The 22,375-nt window shown below is 41.7% G+C and overlaps 1 protein-coding gene across 2 annotated transcripts in view; it reads right to left on the bottom strand.

The window, feature by feature from the left end:
* FBXL17 (F-box and leucine rich repeat protein 17) overlaps positions 1-22,375 on the bottom strand; it is a 476,179-nt gene that overhangs the window by 4,072 nt on the left and 449,732 nt on the right. For both annotated transcript variants that reach the window (XM_033423738.2, XM_004267437.4), the window contains one exon: positions 18,722-18,864. In XM_033423738.2, coding sequence (XP_033279629.1) covers positions 18,722-18,864 — 143 coding nt within the window. The remainder of the gene's footprint in view (positions 1-18,721; positions 18,865-22,375) is intronic.

The following is a 22,375-nucleotide window of genomic DNA, read 5'->3' as shown; positions in this document are numbered from 1 at the left end:
CATTCCAAATTCAACCAAGCCATGCAGTTAATTCTTTTTGTGATGTAGATACAATGTATAACATTTCATTCACAAAAACACAAAATAATTTTGAATAAAAAAGAAAAACAGATATACAAATTAGAGTTGAGAATATCAACTGATGATCTCAAAAGGAGTTCTAAGCAATATAATTTTTGATTTTTTAAATTTGAATTTCTATCCTAAGTCTTGCTTGAGTTGAGGTTGCTTAGAACAGTACACTTAGAAAGTCATGCATCATCTAGCCATGCCTATCTCTCTAGTATATTTTTGATACTAACCAGTCACCTGACCTAATTTAAAGTTATCAAGCTGTCCGAGTTCCTTCTGGCCTCAGGATCTTTGCACATGCTGTTCTCTTTATCTGGAATACTGTTAAATCCACTTCCACCTGAATGTCCCCTTCTCATGCCTACTCCACCTTATTCTTAGTTCAGTGTCATTTTCCCAGGGAACTTTGATCACAGCCCTCACCCTGCTCCCCTCCCCACATTAGGTAAGGCTTCCAAGTTATTCACTCTTCCAACATTGCCTACTTTTCGTTCATGGTACCTTCAAAGTTAGTTTATAATTGCTTTGTTTAATGTCTACTCCTGTTCCCATGTAAGATCTTACAAGAGCCATGATCATTTTTGTATTCATGAGCCAGGCCTACTTCTCAGTGAATGAATGAGAAAACAATAACAAACTACAAATAAAAAATAGAAACCCAAGAGCAAGGCAAAGCCAGACACTAACATACTAATCACAACATACTGAAGACCAACAATTCCCAGAGGAACTTGTATTCGGCTCAGGAATTCCCTCCTTCAGGAAACCTTCCCTAAGCAAGCGTAACTCCCCACGAGGTTGGTCTCGGTACACCTTCTCCGTGGACCCATGACGGGTAACTGCAAGGCTTGTCTCTTATTTAAGCACTCTCACATTGTGTTGCAATCATCTCTTTACTTGCCACTCTCTTCTACCTGAACCAAAGTCTGGGGACCAGAGACTGCCTTTTATCTTTAAGGCTATAGAGCTGTATACAAAGTAGAGAAGAAACATGACAACTGTAGTTGACTTGAGAGTCAACCAGGCACAGGTTGGAATCCTGATTTACCATTTGGTTTCCTCAACTGTAAAAACTGGATAATAGTACTGATGTCACAGGACTGTTACAAGGATAAAATAATATGCCTAACACTGCGACTGACATAAAAAGGTCCCCAAATGGTAGCTCTTATTAGTACAGCTGGCGTTCAGTAAACGGTCATTCATTGAATTAATTAATGCTATGGTAGGGTGACCAGTTCTCTATAGGGATGCTCAATATTGTTCAACTTCTGAGATATTTCAGAAATAAACCTTGATAACATAAGTTGTAATGCTCAAAATAAAATCATCGCAGGACAAGAAGTAACTATACACTATTGATACTATGTATAAAATAGATGACTAATGAGAACCTACTGTATAGCTCAGGGAACTCTACTCAGTGCTCTGTGGTGATCTAACTGGGAAGGAAATCCCAAAAAGAGGGGATATATGTATACGTATAGCTGATTCACTTTGCTGTACAGTAGAAACTAACACAACATTGTAAAGCAACTATACTCCAATAAAAATTTTTTAAAAATACTTCGGATACAAGAAGAATCTATTCTATCTTAATGCTCTCTGGAGAATTCAGAACTTTTCTTAGTAATACAGTCCAGGTTTTAAATATCCACTTTCAGGAAATCCTCCCTTTTCTTTACCTGACATTCCCCAGGCTGTGGTTAGGTTACATTCCACCCTGTAGCCATGAACAAACCCAGAAGGATGCAGGTCCTTCTAAGGGACAGCTGAAGTCATCTGGTCAGAGGACTTTCAGAAAATCTGCATCGAATTGGAAAGGAAGTAAACACGGCCCAAATCACTTAGCATTCAAGGAACAACTAACTGAAAAATAAACGAAAAACGGAGGGAGAAGGGAAAACATTTAAACCCACCATAAAGATGGGGCCTGTCTTCTGCAGTACATCTTTTCTAATCTACACATAGGCCTGTACAAAGTTTTATACCGAGGGTTGACAGGCATTTTGTTTTGGAGGTCCAATTTTTTGTTTGTTTGTTTTTCTGCGGTATGCGGGCCTCTCACTGTTGTAGCCTCTCCCGTTGTGGAGCACAGGTTCCGGACACGCAGGCTCAGCGGCCATGGCTCACGGGCCCAGCTGCTCCGCGGCATGTGGGATCCTCCCGGACCGGGGCACGAACCCATGTCCCCTGCATCGGCAGGTGGACTCTCAACCACTGCGCCACCAGGGAAGCCCCGAGGGTCCAATTTTTAAAAAGAGAAAATATCACTAAGTGATAACTGTTTTTCAAGAGGAGATATAAAATGCACCTTAAGCAAACTTGATACATGAGATATGGATTTATGAAGTACATAAATTAGGAGATAATTGTTTACTTTAGCAAAGACTTTCATGGTAGGGTTATTTTGTCAGCTCTCTTAATGTGTTTTATATTCCTTTGACTTACCAAAATTCAATTTACCTATTTCTGTTGCATAAAGTAAGATCCACCTATAGCTAAGAATATAGAGTGTGTTAGATCTCTGGCTTTCATAGCTTATGGGCAAGGACAGACAGTAAGTTGGCTTTGTATAGCTGTATGAAAAACGTTACAGGTAATCCTCCGTGGATATAATGTGTCTTCTAAGCAATCTTTTTGCTAACTGTGTTAGCAAAACAAAGCAATAGGGAAAATGCAAATTTTCCATTTTAGAGCTTTGTTGGGTAGAAGCTATTCAGGGGAAATACATGTACTCCCACTAGGGAAGGTTCTATCTTTTACTTATAGTGTCTCCTGGCAATATGGTGTGACAAATTTTATACTGAAGTTATTTTCATTTACTCCTCAGAAGTATAAATTATGCTCACCTCTTTGTATAGACTCCATAAGTGCTTTGGTGCCTCAGAGAAAAAGTTGGGTGTAAGACACCAGGAGGGTCCAAATCATTTTAAATCGTTACGCCTACATACACATTTCTGCAGGCATTTTGTCATGCGCAACTCCACTTGCTAGAATGAAAAGAACCATTCTCTGTTCCAACTCATAAAATGTATGTAATATAAAAAAAGGAACATAAAGATGAATTTTAAAAAGTTTCCCCACGATCCCTGGTTTTCTATAATTTCTTTTTCAGCTGCTGAAAACTATCAATGGCAATTCTTATATTACACATAAGATTTGAAAAATGCAGCGTATCTTCCTAAAGAAGTATGCCGCAGTGTCATTTGAAGAAATTACTGTGATTAAAGGGGAAAAAAAGCTTGTACCACAGGTTTTATTTTTAATATAAGAAATATAGTTCTCTCCAAAGACTGTATAGCCATAATTTACATTTTCAAAATTATTATAACTCTTTTTAAGGTAATAGCAATTTGTCTGGTATTTTAATCTATTTTGAGTTAACATCTATTAGCACTTTTTGAAAATGTGAGGCAAACTGCTATGCAAATTAAGGTAAATCATACTATAGTTTCATCCTATTGCTGCTGCTACTATAGAAGGGTGAGGAGAGATCCTTCAGAGTTTCTGAGATTCAGTTTAACCAATTTATCCAGACCATCACCCTGTTTCTTCACCTCCTTATTGACACTTTCCCCAGAAAATTCCAGAAAGTGCAAGCCTAGGCCTGAATAATAATAATACCTATTATTAATTATATCTAATATTAATTACCTATTATTAATTAATACCTATTATTAATTATAATAATACCTATTATATATCTCCTCAATAATACCTATTGTTCAAAAAATACAATTTCTAATGGAATTTGCTGCAGAAACCATTTATGTTAAGTGATTCTTATTTCCTCTTTGACTCTTTGTTATAAAATAGAACATGCTTCTTATGTCGGGGGGAAATATTTGACATCTGAGTATATTAAAACCACACTTGAGAATATAATGAACCACTTAGGGACTTCCCTGGTGGCGCAGTGGTTAAGAATCTACCTGCCGATGCACGGGACATGGGTTTGAGCCTTGGTCTGGGAAGATCCCACATGCTGCGGAGCAACTAAGCCCATGCGCCACAACTACTGAGCCCACGTGCCACAACTATGAAGCCCGTGCGCCTAGAGTCCGTGCTCCACAACTAGAGAAGCCACCGCAGTGAGAAGCTCGTGCACCACAACAAAGAGTAGCCCCTGCTCGCTACAGCCAGAGAAAAGCCCACGTGCAGCAACAAAGACCTAACACAGCCAAAAATACATAAATTAATTAATTTATAAAAAAGAATATAATGAACCACTTAAAATCATTTTTTTTAATGAAGAAAGTTTCTCTGCAAAAAGTGGACACTATTTAAAATACCACAAGCAATAAATGTATTGCATTTTTCCTAGACCGTAAGTTCCTTGACAGCAAGGAGGATTTTAGTCATCTTCTTGTTTTCAGGCCTACACACTCTCTCTGGCACATTCTCATCCCATTAGAATATAAGCTCATGAGACAGGAGTTTTTGTTGTTTCTGTTCACTACCAAACCCCTAGCAGCTAGCGAATGCCTGGCACATAATAAGTACTCAATAAATATTTGTTGGCTAAATTAACATAGTAGTTGTTCCATGAGTGTGTATTGAGGAAACAAAAAGGCACCAAATAATACTAATACCCAGAAATCATGGAGATAAGCTCACCTTGTTCCCAGGGCATTTAGCTATGGTGGTGGCAGTCTCTAATGTCTTGACATTAGGGCAGCTCCAAACTCCTTTAATCTTCTGAAGTTCACAACCAAGGTGATTGTTTGTGCTACTCTCCTTTCTCTTCTTTCCATCTGATATCACCGGGTGCCTCCTTCCAGATACACCTTGCCTGGGCTTTCCAATAATTTTGCACAGGAGACCAAAGCAGCCCGTGATGGTGGTTCAGCATCATGAGCTGGTGGTCGCTGGGCCATGTGGCTGTTGGGCAGTGCTCAGGAAATGCCTAGGCTATACTTCAGATTAACTGATGGCAGCCTTCCTACTGGAGATGAGTGACACACTACACTGGGTAGGTGACACTGAGAAACATGCTGATGGTCACTGCATATGCGCCAGTTTCCAAAACTTTGTGAAAACCCACATGGTTCAGAAGATTTCATACTTCAGCCTTCAGCATCCAGTGCCCTGCTCAGGGTAGCAGACCCAGGAGGGTCCCACAGAAGATTCTGAAGTTTTGTGATATCTAAGGTTCCTTCTGATGTCACAGTTGTCTGGCGACAGGGGGAACTGTGGGCAGATCTCCTGACTCAAAACAATGCTATTTCCACCCTCTGATTTCTTGGGCTTCAGCAGTTCTACATGTCTTCACTGTTTACCCGAGGGGCTGGTCTTTGGTTGTTGTTTTCCTTGTCACAGTGGTATTTGGCATTTGTTGTCCCAGGGAACATGTAAACAATACTCCAATATACAGTATAGTCCCAGACAAGGAAAAATTCTCCCACTAAAATTGCCTCATGCTCCCTACCGAGAGACACTGTACTTATCAGGATTAGGCTCTCATGTGCTACGGGATAAATCAAACGGATTCTTCAGCATGGTTTATTTTGGCAAAATACTTGAAAGCAATTTGTTAATTTTTCAGCCTAATGACCAATAGGCAAAATAAAAGTATGTCCCCATTCCAGCAAGGATGGAGGAAGAGGACTAGGGAGAAACATTCAGTGAGCATCTACTATTTTCCAAGCACCTAAGCATTAATACCACTGATTACAGATGAACTGTGGCTCATACAGAATTAGTATTTCACACAGGGTCACACAGCTAGTAAATGGCAGCCAGGATTTGAATCCGGGACCCTGCAGCACAGGTGCTCTCTGCCCTGGGACACACTGCCCTGCACACAATGCGATGCGCGAAGCGTCAGACTAGGGCCTAGCTGAGCACCCACTCAGTGACACGTTCACTGACATTCATTTTCCAGCTAACATTAAAAAAGTGATGGCGGTTTACATATAAATACAATTCAAAGTCCTTTACAAGCTCTTCAAAGTGGCTGCTCTATGGGAATGTAAATTACAATAGATCTCACTTGGCCTGGGGAACATTCTGCTGTGGAACTGTGGTTGTGGAGACTTTGACACGTGATGGAAATGTGACGGAGCCTTTTAGCAGGGCACCATGCCATAAACTGGTGTAGCTTTCCCTCCAATCTTCTACCCTTCAAAATGTTTTTCTGTGTCCCAGAGGTAGAATGGCCAGCATGACAGATATGGTCCCTGCCCTCTTGGTGTGGGAAGATGGACAATTACAACAACAGCAGCAAGGCCTGAGAAGTGCTTTCTAGGGGAAGTACAGGTTGCTGTGGACAAAACTTAGTAGCTCCTGACCTCCGCCAGGAGGGCTGGAAAGGGCTTTCCAAAAAAAGCGATACTTAAGGGGACTCCTGAAGGACGAGGAGGTATCGGCTTGTGTACCCCATGCATTAAATATACACATATTATTCAGGGGAGAAAGGAAACCCGCTCATGAGCTAGAATAAAACAAATAATCTGTCCTTCACTTTGTAAGCTTTGTAAGGCAATGCTTCTCCAGCCCATCTAACAAACTCAAGGGTATAACTGAAGTAAGTTCTTGTTTCCAATAGCACTGCTCTGAGCATGGGGGTGGGTGGGTGCAAAGAAAAGGCCTCCCCTCCCCTTTCTGCAGGCTGGAAAAGTAAGGAGCCCACAGTAAGTCTGTGAAAGTGTCGCAAATAGCACAGTCAACTCCTGCGTCCTAATTCAGGGCTCTTGCCCTCACGCTGGTCTGTCACTCTTCACAGACTCCTGGGCAACAGCCACTCACTGCTAACAGCCCCACAGGCTGACTTCTGGGCAATATGCCTCTGGAGTCGGCCTCCCTCTGAGCTTCTTGGCTCCCGGGACAGCGTGCTGGCTGTCCGTGGGACCTGGCATTCACCGGGTGACAGCTGCTCTTTCACCAAGTGCCCACTGGCCCCAAGATGGGCATGTATTAAAACGGATAAAATAAGGGTGACATGAATTTAGTAATACCTCAAATTTGCATGTAAATGAGATGAGTCATCTAAGTGCAGTTTAAAATATTGTAAATAGGACACTAAGAAGAGAATAAAAGAGCAGACAATAACAGTGATTTTGCCAGGACCCTCACAGCAACCACATGCACTGGGCTCTCCACAGGCCAGGGTAGATTTTTTTGATGATTCTATTTCCCTCCCTTTGCAGCAGGACGTTTCCTGTCCCTGTTTGGGTGGCATACCCCATCCGGCTAATGTTTCCCTATGATCAGAGCAGGGAGGTCCAGGACACCAGGAATCTGGCGCCACTGTTACAATCTCTCACCTCATCTCTTTCCCTTCAGCTGCAAGCCTAGCGTCCCAGCAGCCAGCAGCTCAACAGGCAGAAAGAGGCTGCAGGCGGACCCCACAGGGAAGCGAAAGGCTGGTGAGGGCTGTGGAATGATTCTCGGCATGAGTGGAGCGCCCAGCTCCTTTTCTCCACCCTGCAGGCAGCTTCACGTGCCTTTCCTTCCCGCTTCCTTTCTCAGTCAAACCAAAGCCTTTCTCCACACTCCACAGTGACTCATACGTAACAAATGATCAATCCACGTTTACTGATGTGGGACGAATTAAGCTGTGTCAATAATGCCCCCAAAGGAGAATCATTTAAGAGCTCTTTGGACTTCATCCGCAGAAGTAGCCAAAGAATTCGAGGGACAGTTTACCCCAGAAAACCTTTTGCAGTTATTGAAATTAGGGTATAACTAAGAATGTTCAGAACACCACACACACAGTTTAGGTGGTCTTAGGTATATAACTCATAGTGGTGGGACAGCAGTGATTGTAAAATGAAAGTAATTAACCTGAACATGCTCTGTCTGGGGGCCCTAAGGGGAAACAGGTGTTCAGCCTCGGAAAACGTTTCTCAGTGGATTTCCTATGAAGTCAAAGTGGCTTGGATTTAACTTTGAAATACAAATAACGAATTTAAAAAATTAAACTGTGTCTGCAACCAGGAATACGAACAAGAATACAGTGGTTCTCAGCCCAACTGCTCATTAGAATCACCTGGGGATCTCTGAAAAATCCCAGTGCCCAGGCCATAACCCAGACTAAATGTAACCCAACCTTGGAGGAATGGGACCCAGGCATTAGTATTTTTTAAAGCTCCTAGGAGATTCCAATGTGCAGCTCAGGCTGATGGAAGAGCTCCTAGAGGGCGCAGGTGGTTTCTGCACTTGGGAATCTGAAATCAAGGTCTGAACTACCATCACTTACAGGTAACAAGTACCCACCCACCTCCCATGCCACCACCACATTAAACACTGAGTCAGGGGTTCTGGAGGAAAGAAGCTATTGCTCCTACAGCTTGTTGGTCCATCTTGTTTCAGATATTCATCACTGTCTGAAACAAAATGTATATTCTTTGAGTGTAGCAAAAACAGACTGGTTTCCTGTCCTTCCACCTTGGTCTTCCATCTCCAGTTGGGCACAGCCAAAGGAGGTGGCCACCTGACCTTCCCAACAGCTAACGGAGGGAAAGATTCCCCTAAACCCAGTTCACACAAGGACGTAGTGCTTCCTCAAGGACCACTCAAGAGGTGGGAGGAGAGGGCACACATGACTGAGTATTTAATATAATTTTTAAGAAGAAAATGATTATCTTATTGGAGCCTAAAAGCCACCTGCTAAATTATGGGCATCAGCTGATTATAGGACACCCATAATGCACTATGCCTCATGCATGAACCTCATACCAAGAGCCTGAGGCCTTTAAGGATGTATTTTTTTTTTTATATAGAGGTAAGAAATATTACTTTTGGGTGGCAAAAAACTCATCTAAAAATCCCAAAGCGTAGAAGGAGACAGATACTGAGAATGCAATGAACCTGACAGAGGCAGGCTCATAAATTCAGTCAACTTTGTCAAATGCAGTCACTCCATTTCAGGATCTGCAATGACTGGCAGTGCCATGCTCTGGCACTATCACAACAGGCCTGGATTCACGCTGTCTCTTTTTCATGAAATGTGGGTTTCCTGTTAACACTGGCATTGCTTCTGTTCACTTGAATTAGCATGGTGAGAAAGCCGCGAAGAACCTGGGAGGATGGAGATCACAGAAACGCCTGCAGTACTAAGTGAGAACCGGGGCTCACCAACCTGAAGCCTCTGATTAGAGATTAGTGTGACAGGAGTCCAAAAACTAGACTGTCAGAAAAATTAGTGACATTTTCATTCCCTGTTTCACCAAGTGATCCTTCACCTGGAAGGATGTTTCAAGCCAATTGGAAGCTCCAGGTACACAGTATTCCATAGGACGTTCTGAGGCCACAAACCCATGGAACTGACCCATCGTGCAAGTCTCTACATTTTTGGTATAGATTTGCATGTGCAATGCAGGTTAGAACCAAAATTGACATGTGTGGGACACCAGGATGGAGAAAGCCACTCGGGGAGTCTTGGTGGCGCTCTAAATGATTCAGTAAAAGACTATTTGAGAAAACCTGGGTCCTAATAAGATAATTAACACTGTCACTAAGTGACCGGTAAGTGTAATATATTTATGGAACACATCTGCGTGTTTCTAAATTAAACTTGCAAAGTTAAGCTGAAAAACACAATTGAGGGAGAAAACTCTCAGAACCAAAACTTATGTTTTCTTTTGTGCGTAATGGCTTTCTTGATTTCAGTTTTTATTTTCTTACATAAAGCCTAGGACAGTGGTAATTACCCATGGACACCTGACGAAAAAGAAATCTTTCTAAAATTGAGTTTCCATCAGGTAGAATTTAGGGATTTGACATGTTTCCTAAAACAAGTTTATTAGCAGCAAAAATGTATTCTGTATAAAAGTGATAAATCCATAAATTAAAATTTAAAAACCTGAAAATAAGTGATATTTTTGGCTTTCAGAAGAGAGACTCTACATAAATCAGAGCATTTCAGGGTTAGGCTCTGAAGGATGCTGAGTCCCGTCCCACACAGCAGATGTCTGAACTCTGTCCTTGACTGACCTGAACCCTTGAGGCTGCACTCAGAATTCCCCAGCTACAGGAAACTGGTATTAAATCCAAGGTGTCATCTTTCTTATTTATTTCCCTCTGTCTAGATACTTTTTGTTACCTATCAAATTATTCAGAGGCAGTGGGATCTAATGGTTTTCAAACTTGCTTTTGGCTCTACAATACTTCTGCACACCAAAGTAATAAATAAGTATACAAACCAAATAAATAACTGGATAAAGCAATAAAAGGGGGGGTGCTCTGGCTGATGTTAGGTGCAAGGACCAGGCCCCACGGCCTCTTAGCCACTCTGTCATTCCTGGAGGCTCTGAGGAACCTCCTCAGAACCTTGGAGCCACACAGAATGCAGATGAGGAACAATCCCCAATCCATCTATCCCTCATCCAACACATATTTGTTTAGCATCTGTTACGTACCAGCCACTGTGGTAGGGCCTGGCAATATAACATAGACTAGAAGCCCATGGATCTTATATTCCAAGGAGGAGGGGAGTCATGGGGGTGAGAATGTAAGAATTTACCACCACTACAAGTAAGAGCTAATATTCACTGTTTACTTCATGTAAGGACTTTTACACATATTAACTCACTTAATCCTCTCAATAGCCTAGGAGATAGCTGCTGTTTTTATTTCCACTTTACAGATGAGGGAACAGAGGCACAGAGAAGCAGTATGGGAGGTGGAGATAGAAAAGCCAGGAGTGTGGCGACACTGGAGACAACAGAAAAGCATCCTCACTAAGGAGGGTGTGGTTACCATGTGGATGCAGCTGCTCAGAGATGGAGCAAGTTGTGGTTAGAGAAAATGGAAACTGGATTTGGTGACACGGAAGTTACTGGTGACCTTGCAGAACAAAAAGAGAGTGTATGGAGTGGTGAAAAGTAAGGACAACTGTGCATAGTTAATCCTTTTCAGGAACTGAACGGCTGAGTGCCAGAAAGATAAAACTGGAGAGGACCATAGCTGAAAGCCAGGTGGGACCAAAGTGAAGTTCTTCTTGTAGAAGAAACAGAATCGCGGGTGCCGCTTTTGAAAATTAATTTACAGTCTGATAGCACGGTAACTGCCCATTTACTTGTCTGTCTTCCCTAGCAGGCTGCAGGCTCCATGGGGTAGGAACTCTATCTCGTTCACTGTTTTTTCTGACCTGTCTCCTATTACAGTTACTGGAACACAGTAAGGAGCTCAATAGATACTTCTTTTTTTTCTTTTCTTTTTTTTTTTGCGGTACACGGGCCTCTCACTGTTGTGGCCTCTCCCGTTGCGGAGCACAGGCTCCGGACGCGCAGGCTCAGCGGCCATGGCTCACGGGCCCAGCCGCTCCACGGCATGTGGGATCCTCCCAGACCGGGGCACGAACCCGTGTCCCCTGCATCGGCAGGCGGACTCTCAACCACTGCGCCACCAGGGAAGCCCAATAGATATTTCTTGAATAAATGGATAAAATATATAATAAAAATTGGACGCTGGGGAAGGAAGCTTAGGTTTTCTCTTGAAAAACTACTTGCCAAACAAAGTTTTCATTAGACCCAGCATGGCGGGGCCCCGGTAACCTGCTGCTGAGTGGCTGGGCCTCGGGGGCAGGCCGGCCGGTTCCATTCCACGGAGCCACGGTCCCCCAGTCTCCTGAGCCTCAGCAGGACGTCCTTGTTTCTACTTTGTGAAGTCAGGTGCTTCAGAGTTCTGGGATCTAATCGGAGCTCCATTAAGAAACTGCTGTCACCTTTTCTATTCCTAAATTAGAAAAATAATATGATCCTGCAACCTAATTCTTTCTCATAATTACTTAAGTCAAATCAAAGTTCCAAGGAGATTATTTACTGCAAAGCAATGATGTTCCAGGGAGCCTTCAGGCAAAGTCCAACATAACATCCTATTCACCCCACAGCATTTGGGGAGCAGTAGGCCCCTCCTGCCTCCTTTTTTAAAAAAACAAAAACAATTTCACTATACATCCATCCCGTAACAGAAGTGAGCAAAACATAAGCAAGTACTTGCACACTCCCTTAAAAGGTTCCAGGGAGATGCCGTTTTTCTTGAAGAAACAAACCAGCCTGGAACTGACTGGCAGTCAGACTTGCCGAGTCTTACTCTTACTTACTCTCTCTGTTCACAGAGCCCTGCTGGTCTCTAGGTTTCTTCTTCCTCTATAAGTTTGACTGTCATTTAATGGGTCCTAACTATTAAAAAACAAAAAATGGATCGTATTTTTTTTCTTTTAAGAATTGCTGTCTAAGTCTCAGGGCCCTAGTTTTCTTTGGAAGATCTTAGCGTGTGAATTTATATTCATGGCTAGCATATATGAACTAGGCAGTTCATATCATGGTTAAGTATCAGATAGGATTCCAGAGCAGCCATGTATACATGAATAAATAATAATGATAATAATGATAATAGTTGACATACACTGAGTGCTTACAGAGTACATGACATTAGGCTAAGTGCTTTATTGCAATATCTCATATAATCTCATAACAACCCCCTGGGGTAAATATTACCCCCATTTTCAGATGGTAACACAGGGTTTTAGAGACTAAGTTGTCCAAAGTCCCACAGATAGTAAAGTGAAGGATGTAGAATTTGAAAACCTAGTGGTTTGACACTAGTGCTCGCCAATTTAACCTCTGTCATAAAACTCCACACCAGTGTCTCTTGCTTTATTACCGAAATACAGGAAAGGCCTTTCAGTTACCACTTCGTAGAAGTTTAGGTGAGGAGGGCTGGAAGAAGAAGGGATGGGAACTTGGCTAAAATGAGGTTGAGAGATCACCTCTGAGTTTCAGCTGATGTGTTTTTCCCTGTTTCAATTACCAGCAATAATCAGGAGAGGGTTGTAAAAATGTGTTTTAAAGTATTCCTGTGCGGAAATCACTGGAAGAAACTGTTTCATCAGCAAAAGGAACAAGATGCTGATACTTCAAGTGAAGGACTTAAGTGCAGATTTCAGAGCCCCAGCCATACTCTCTCCCCATTTTTCATCTCCCCTTTCTCTTGGCGCGCATGGCATTGCGGGCTGTTTGGGTAACGGTTATGTCTCCCCCGATCTATAGGAGTGCACGATCTGATACAGTCAGACCACTCCTGACTTATTAGGAGAGAAGTTTTGTTTTGTTTTTTTCACTTTATTTTCTTTGATAAGGCATACTTTGCAATATTCAATTTTGGCCATGGGCAATCTGGAGACATCTGTGGATATACACTGTGGGGAGAGGGGAGTCCCTGCAGGTACGCACTTTGTTTCATGGCTGAAGTGCTACCCAAACAGTCCTGGACACAGTGCCCCACAAATTATTTTTCCCTTAAACTGATTTTTCCAGTTAGTTCTGTATATTAGTTACAGAGTCCTATATTATTTTCCCCATAGGGCTTTCCTGCTCATGATTCCTAAACAAGCTGATAAAAACTCCATTTTCCCCACAGAAATCTTTATGTTGTTGAGGCTTTCTCTTACCATAATTACTTCCTGAAAAATGCAGTGGTCAATGCTTCCTGAATATTTTTACATTAAAATGGGCACATAAAACTTGACCCTTGAGATTTTAAGGTTGCAAAGCAGATTCCTGGCTTTAAAGAGCTGACTGGTTGCTATTACTTGCTTTCTGTATTGACTTCTCATTGATTTGATTCAATCTCTCTACCATTTCAATGAGGAGCTCTGTGCAAAAACAAGGATTTCTTATGACCTGAAGAAATCTTTTCTTAGGAAAAGAAAATCATCTGTTTCATTCCTTCACTAAGTACTTCAGGAATCAGGCCAGGTCGAGGAGAAAGGTCTTGGCAGTGGCAGTTTGATGAGAAGTGAATTAATTTGATTATTTCCATGGTGTGGATCAATAATAGTCAGCCTCCACAGAGGCCCCTGGCCTGAAGGCAACTGGCTAGTCAATAGGAACACACAGAGGTGCTCTCCTCCCCCAGCAGCCTCTCTGATCTTTTCTGGGTGGACTCTTCACGCCTGTGTAATTCTAATTTATGTCAACTAGAAATCAAAGAAATTCCAAGAGGCTTTGGTCATAGGACATTGGGGTGGACCTTTCAAACTCTATTTATGTCTATTCCTTAAGTAATGTGTCCCCCACGGCCCTCCTGGTGCCTCTACAGGCCAAGGAGAGGTAGCTTCTCAGCAGAAGGGCTGCTACCTGCTCTGGGCAAAGGCAGAGGAACGCAGTTAGGTAAATCGAGGTACGCTTTCTCCTTCCTATGGACAGCTCCGCAGAAACATAAGAACTAATAAGCATTTTGAGCAAAACGCTTTGCCAAGAGTGGCTCCCTCAATAACGCTCTTTGATGATACCCCAGACGCTGGCATTTTCAAATCAAACGAACAGTGTATAAAATTAGTTCTGCATGAAGTTAAAAAAAAAAAGTAGAAAGTGAAAGGGAGCTTTTAAAAGCTCCAGCATTTCTTCATCCAACTGCTTTTCACAAGGGTTTGGCATTTGAGAATTGTTACATTTATGATGCTATTTGCTGCTCATAATTCAGGCCCTCTGTCTCCAAACTTCTGTATTAACACTCGCTGCAGAGGTTTCCACCGCGACATTTTATCACTGAGGTTTCCCAAACCAGCCAGGCTGCCTCTGGTGAGGTCTGGTTTCTCAGCCAATACCATGCCACTGGGCTTCCTCCCTTTTCATCAACCTTGTTACCCCAAACATTTTTCATTAACACTGAACATTGCATTTCCATTTGCCCTACAGCTTTCCCAGGAATTTTTTTTCTTTTTGTCCTTTTTAGTTTTGTTCTCCATCCAAACTGCCATGTAAGAAGTGAGAAAAATATCATATTAGTAGAAGAAACAGATCTGTATAGAATCTAGAATTCACTGAAGTTGTGAAAATGATTTCTATGACCAAAGCCACTGCCTGTCTGTAATTGTGGAAAGCAGAAAAAACATACTGCTCTTATTAGACAGTCCCCTTGGTTATACAAGTAGTTTTAACTAAATCACCAAATAAATGCGTGTTAAGTTGATAGGTGATTTCGGGTCAACTCTAATTCCCAAGGTCAAGTAAGCCTTTGAACAGTCTTTAAGAATATAAGTTCACCCCAATTCATCAAAGCCGTCTCACACAGTGTTTTCTTCTCTGGGTTCTTACAATGCGCTAAAGTTTAGGAGATTAAGTGGCCTCGGCTTCAAAACCGAAAGTAATGCCTCTAACGTGCTTATCCATCCAGCAATTGGAAAAGCTACTCAAACAGGGGCTTCTTAATGCGCTTCCTAATTTTACAAGTGTGTGGGGAACACTGCATTTGTCTAACGGCTGGAGGACTCCTTCCTAGGAGTCACCAATGTTGCAGCCAAATGTACTGCTGTTTAGCTTAGACCCTGACTGATAATCTATATACATGTTGCTTTCATCTGCAAAGAATACATTTAATGTTTCTTATCTGTTCTTTGTCTACCTAATGAAAACGGGAGAAAAAGAAACAGAGGAAAAACGCTTTTTTTCCTACAACAAATACAATGCATTTTGTTATTTAATTCTTCAGAAGCTCAAGTGAGGAAAAAAGCAGACATTTGGTATAGCTTCCAAATCAAATATAAGTGGCCCCAAATGAAAGAAAATAGAATTAGCCTTCAATATTTCTGAGAACCCTAGAATTGCAGGACACGAACCCTGGGACACACAGATATCACAAACCCCATCTCTCTCCAATGCAGGGATCCCACTGGCAACATGCCCGACAAGGGGGCTAGTTGTGGAAACCAGTGAGGTCTCTTGCCCCCTCCTTTAGCTCCAGTTGGTGTGCAGAGGGGAAAGAGAACTCAAATGAACAAGTTTTTAGTGGTTAGCAGATTAGGTTAAGGTACAGGGAGAAGAGTAATAGGTCTAAATTAATTTTGTTCTTTAATTCTTTGTTGGCACAGATGATCACGTTGAGACAGTGGCTCTTTGTCTCTGTATCCTAATAGTAATTTCACTGTTTCCTGTTTCTGTTCTTCTATTCTTTCTCCATTATTTTTCTTATCCTAGCCACTAGACCACCAGGGAGCCACACCTCCATTATTCTCCTTAATACTTTCTTTTTGTTTCCTTACCTATTTGAATTGTTTTATCTTCAACTCACCCTTTTCCCCCACTGCAAATCTTTCTTCAGCATTATGCCTGGATCAGTAAGTTGATTCCGAATACACTGTCCCACAGAGGCATTAGTTTTCCTTCGTAAAGTGTGTTGAAAATGTGATTATTGATATATTTATGTAGAAAATAATAATCTTAAATTTAAGTGACAAAAAAGTAAAAGGGCAACATCTTCTTTAATCTGAGTTAATTTCTTTCTTCTTTTTTAAAATTTCCTTTCAAAATGGCAGGCAATACAGTTTTCTTCTCATTTGGAAATTCAAATATCAAAACACAGGTTAATATAATGATGATGATAAGAATAATCATTAACACTGAGCATTTTATATATAACAAGCTTTACTCTAAGGGCTTGATATATGTTCACTCATTTAAATGCTCGTAGCATTTCCATGATTATCATCCTTATAGTAAATGACGAAACAGAGAGGTTAAATAACTGCCCAAGATGACACAGCTAAGTGCAGAGCCCAGATCTGAACCTGAACTCTGGCTCCAGAGTCCATGTCCTCAGCTACTAACTTCTTTTCTTTGCTACTCATATCTTCCTTTGAATCTTGATAACTTTAAAATCTGGAGACGGACAGCGTAATACAAATGTCAAAGACAGAATAGCTAATCACGCTAGATCTCCAACCAACTAAATCAACCCGCAGGCTTTTAAGTGCAAGGTTTTACATGCGCTGTGTGTGTGGTTTGGAAACTTCTTCCGTCCTCACAGAACTTCCCATGTTTGGCCCTGAGCTGCCTTAAGTCTGAGGATGCCAGACGGCAGGCCTGGGCCATGCTGCTGCAGGCTGTGGTCGGACGGCTGGGTGCGAGAGCCAACGGGCTCTCAGAGCAGCAGGCTGGTTGGAGAAAGGATTCAGAGGCCACCTGAGGAAAGGGCTAAAACCCTCAGGAATATCGCTCATCAAAACCTCCTTCTGATCCCATTTTGGACTAATCTGCATTTAGGTAGAAAAGGATCCATTACCTAACTGAAAATTGGCAAAACGCTGGTCAGCAAATATGTCTGGAATAATCTTCTGCACTAACTGGAACACTAATTTCTACAATTCATCTCTGAAGGTGAAGCTGATCTCAACAAACCTAAAGAGTATGGACTAGAAACATGGTGACTTCTGAGAATGGTTGTGGCTACAAAGATACGTTTTGAATGCGTACATTTTGGCATCCTTGCTTAGGTAGTAGTTCTCATGTAGCAATTCCTTCTGGTGAAGCTGAGAAGCTCTGCTGTCACTGTTTAGTGTTTCTAGAACACTCTGCCTACTGTGGACCCTTTTTATCTGTTTTAAAAGAAGTCATTTTAAAGTGACAGGGTTAGTAGCAGTGTTAGGTTAGTTAGTAGTGAAATCTGAGGGAGACTTGCAATCCCTGGGTCTCTGCTGTTGCTTGGTAACAAAGTCAGTCAGCTTTCTAGGCTGGGCTTAGAATATATAATAAAATCTCTCTAAACATAACTAACTGGCAAAGGCCTAGTATAAGTTGGGATTGTAAAGCATATGGAGAAAAGAACTAGGTCAATTAACAAAAATGACAAAGATCTTGGGCCATTCTTCTTATTTGCCCCCAGATTTGCTACATTTAGAAAATGCATGTCCTTTGAGAGGCATACATATTTAGTTTCACTCTCATTGCTGGATTTGCTAGATTTGTCCCTAATCACCAATTGTCAAAGTAGCACACACGTGTAAATCAGTACATGATGCCAGCACTTTCGGAGCAAGTATCTGAGGTGGGTCTTTTCCAAGGAAGCACCCCCTTGCCTGGAGATAGCCCCCAGGGTTTGCCACAGGCACTGGACACAGACTTGAAGATCTGGGGTAAAGTCTTGGAGGAGTGGTCTTGGGCCAGTGCCTGGTCTTTCTGAGCCTCTATTTTCTCCCCTTCACAGTACAAATGATTACTTCCTAGACTTGTTATAGGGGAAAACATAAAAGTGACAAAGGGGAAGGCACCTCTCTAATGCCTGGTTATCAATTCAGGTTTTGATCATCTTTAGTAAATGCAGCACAATTTCTCAAACTCATGCTCACGTCTCTGGCCAGCTCCACTGACCGTCCGTGGGGCCTCCGGGACCGTTTCTCATCATGTGCGAGAAGTGGCGCCTGAAACGTGGAGAGAGGCAAATTCCCACATAACATTCCCTCACTGGCCCTTTCTTGCCCCCAAATGGCCAGAATACCTAGATGTTGAGCACTGAAATGGCACACTTCAGATTGTGACAAAACAATTTGGCGCTGTGCTTGCCATCTTACTGTTGTAGGAAACTTGGAACCCAGAACAAAATTTTACTCTTAGACCGCGCACATTGCAGTGTGCCATGCGAACGTTTTTAATTGTGGTCCATAGACTTATGGATAGGAAGCCAAAATCTAAGCTGAGCATGTGTATGATTGTTTTTTCTTTCTGTATAAGCACGAAATTCATTTTTAAACAGAGAAATTCAAAAATAATCTCAGATAAGTTTAGAAAACCGGGCAACTTACTGTGTAATGGTACATGCATGTGTGTGTATACAAACATATATATATAGGGAGAGAGGAAGAATATAATATCAAGCTATTAACTACAGTGATATGTAGAAAAGAAACTTGATAGACAACTCTTACTTTATCGCATCTCATCAGCCCCAAATATCTTAGAGACTTGCTGCTCTGTGCAATCAGGGTGGCTCCTTGGTCTGTAATTTCTTTACACCATCCAACATCCACAGTCTCTATTGTCATGCTGTATCGCCCAATGGCTATCAGTGCTGCAGGGAGGGACAAAGGGGAAGAAAGCAAGCATAAACATTAGCAGGGTAAGGGATCTCTCTATCTCATTATGACTATTTCTCTCATTTCCTCACTAAATTTGTTCCTGAAATGTTGTGTGTAAATGAATGTTTTGTAAACGAAATTCAATTTAAAATGCTTTAGGAAAGCTTGCCCTATGACAAACCCTTTCACAAAGTGAATAATCATGCCATAATTTCCCTTTCATTGGAACATAACATTTTATCAGTTTTACTCATTACAAGGTTACCTGTACTTCCAAACACTCGTATCTGCAGAAGGCATAAATTAAAATGAATTACACATATGACATTACAGAAAACCCTAAGCAGTAATTAAATTTTACCCAAGATAACTTTAATAATTTTAAAAAAGAAAAAACATGTAAACACCATTTTGAGGTGTGTTATACTGCATATGAATTTCTTTACCAATTGGCATTTTTTTCCCATCTGTTCATCATCTGTAAAATGTAAGAGTATATAATATTTTTCACGTTAGTCCTTCTTGGGACCGCTAGGAATTAAACGTACATTACACATACAGCTGAATTTAATTGGTGCTATGCTAGAGCACAATAAAGGGAATGCATTTGTTATGGGGAATTTCCTCACCGTATCAAAAGTCTTCCTTCTATTAACATATGAAATGAAGCCTGTCATCTGAACATTACGACAGTATCTCTAGTCTTCTTGACTGTTTAGCACTGTACCACTACTGACGTGCAGATGCTTAGCCCATCACCTATGATGTGTACTACTTATCACTGCAAAGTTCCATAACCCATCTTCCTGGCAGAGCAACCAGTCGGTGAATCTGGCTCTTTGCTACAGACTTCTGATTAAATAGACGTGCACACCTCTACCTTTGCAGCACAGGAAAACAGATTTCAATACCTCCAGCCAGAAAAAGTTTACAGTGCATTGGTTTGTAAATGAAAACCCTGAAAACAATGCCAAAAATGTTAAAAAGGAATAATAAATTGTTTGCTAATTATTTCCTCATCCTAAGATAGGATGAGTTGATTTCTGTGACATTAAAAGCGGATGATATTTTCCAATTGATTAGATTGATAAGAGCAGAGTGAATTACTCATGTAAATAAACATTAACTCTTTTTTCACTTTAATTTTTTTATACAGCAGGTTCTTATTAGTTATCTATTTTATACATGTCAGTGTATATATGTCAATCCCAATCTCCCAATTCATCCCACCACCCCACCCCGCCTCCATCCCCGCTTTCCCCCCTTGGTGTCCATACGTTTGTTCTCTACATCTGTGTCTCTATTTCTGCCTTGCAAGCTGGTTCATTTGTACCATTTTTCTGGATTCCACATATATGCGTTAATATATGATATTTGTTTTTCTCTTTCTGACTTACTGACTTATAGCTCGCAGGAAAAAAAACACTTGGCAAAATCTCTTTGCTAATTACCTAAGTAATTTTTTTTAAACTAGAAAACTCATGCCCATGCATTCAAGTATCAAAGCACACCGAAGTAGCCAGATATTTAAAGTTTATAAAAACAATAATCATGATCCCAGTGTTTTCCAGTGAAAATGCTATAAAGGAAGAAAAAAAAAATTCCTGGAAGTTCCTCATGTTATCAGTTTGTTGATGTTCTCATCTGTGCACATGCTGTTTTGGCATTTAGTTTTCCAAGGAGGTGGGGCGGGGCAGGGGAAATCTGCAAAGGTTTGCTGAATGGTCTGAGTGATATTTTCGTGTAGTATAAGCAATAGCCCAGGTTAATCCCATCGGTGTTCCTGACCTAAGAAAACTATTGTTATCTCTGATTTTGTCATAAATTCCATTGGTCATGATATCCTGAGGATCCTGTATGATAAAAGAAGTAGAAGGTGCAAAAAGAAATTCCTTTCAATACAAAGTGCTCAAACTGTGATTTCAAAAGATGGAGCACAAGATGCAGGATGACCCCACATTAGTGGAGAGCGTATATTTACTGAGGTTTGAGACTAGAATGTGAAAGCCCCGCACTATCCAGAAAACTGTAAATCAAGTGATCTGTGGAGTTTCCAGAGGCTGCTTGATAAGCAAATGAAGAGTTAACAGCTACTAATTCCAGATGCTAAAATCACTAGTGTTTGGTATTTTCCTTTTTTTTCTTTCTTGTCCAAATTAAAACAAACAGTAAATAAGACAACTGAAGATGAATCAAGGTATTCAGCTTTTGTTTTGCCATAGTTCTATTTACTGAAGTAAGAATTAAATTTTATTTTTCCTTAACTCATTCATTTACTCAACACACACTTCATGAGCACTCACCCTAGAGCATTTCTCTCCAATACTTACTGACTATCCATGTGCTAGGCATTGGGCTAAGAATTTTAGGCACATTATCTCATTTAATCCTCACAGCAACCTTACAAAATCTTATTGGTAGTTCCATTTTAAAGATCAGGAAACTGAGACACAGAATGATGGAACACCTTTCCCAGTATCACAAGGTAGTAAGTGGGGAGTAGACAGTAAGCTGAGAGCCGGCTCTCAGTCCTGGCTGCACATCAGATCTACTAGTTCAGAATCATGGGCCCAGGCACCTGGCAATTCCAACATGCTGCACTGCCAGCGTATGGAACTGTGGTGTGACACACCTGGCCTGTGCTCGGTCATAGGGACAGAAAGGTTCACAGAGCTCAGAGGTCAGTTCAGTGGGGATGGCGGGGGGAGGGAGGGTTGGGTGGAAATGAGGAACAACCAAGTAAACAGTCACAACACAATGCTCATCCCCCATCTCTTCCCATCCCTAGCTTCTCACTTTTCAGATCTCGAGTCAAAGGTCAGCTTCTCAGAACCGATTGCCCTGTCATTTTCTGATATCGGAAAAGTTACTATTTATTTGTTCAGTTATGTACTTTTTTTGCAGCTCACTTCTCCCATTAGAATGACGGATTTCCTATTCACTGTTGTATCCCCAGCATCTAGCATACACCTGGTACAGAATCAGTTCTTAAAAATATTAGTTGAGGGCTTCCCTGGTGGTGCAGTGGTTGAGAGTCCGCCTGCCGATGCAGGGGACACGGGTTCGTGCCCCGGTCCGGGAAGATCCCACATGCCGCGGAGCGGCTGGGCCCGTGAGCCATGGCCGCTGAGCCTGCGCGTCCGGAGCCTGTGCTCCGCAACGGGAGAGGCCACAACAGTGAGAGGCCCGCATGCCACACACACACACACACACACACGCACACACACACAAAATATATATATATATATATATATATATATATATATATTAGTTGAACACGCCAATGACTATAATGTGGTTTGGTCTATTATAGAGGCACGCCAAGAGGCATGCGAGCCCCTCACTCTTCAGGGGAGGAGAGAGATCACGGGAGCCCTCATGGAAGAGTTAAGCTAGGTCTTGAGGGATGAGTAAGGATTCTCCAGAAAAACAAAGGCGTGAGGGCTACTATGTCGGGCTAAGGAAATAGCATATGTAAGGGCAGAGAGATGTGAAAGGACTGGG

Source organism: Orcinus orca, chromosome 3 (assembly GCF_937001465.1).
Source record: "Orcinus orca chromosome 3, mOrcOrc1.1, whole genome shotgun sequence".
NCBI classification, from domain to species: domain Eukaryota; kingdom Metazoa; phylum Chordata; class Mammalia; order Artiodactyla; family Delphinidae; genus Orcinus; species Orcinus orca.
The sequence above is the reverse complement of the archived record's forward strand: the minus strand, read 5'-3'. Positions and strand labels throughout refer to the sequence as shown.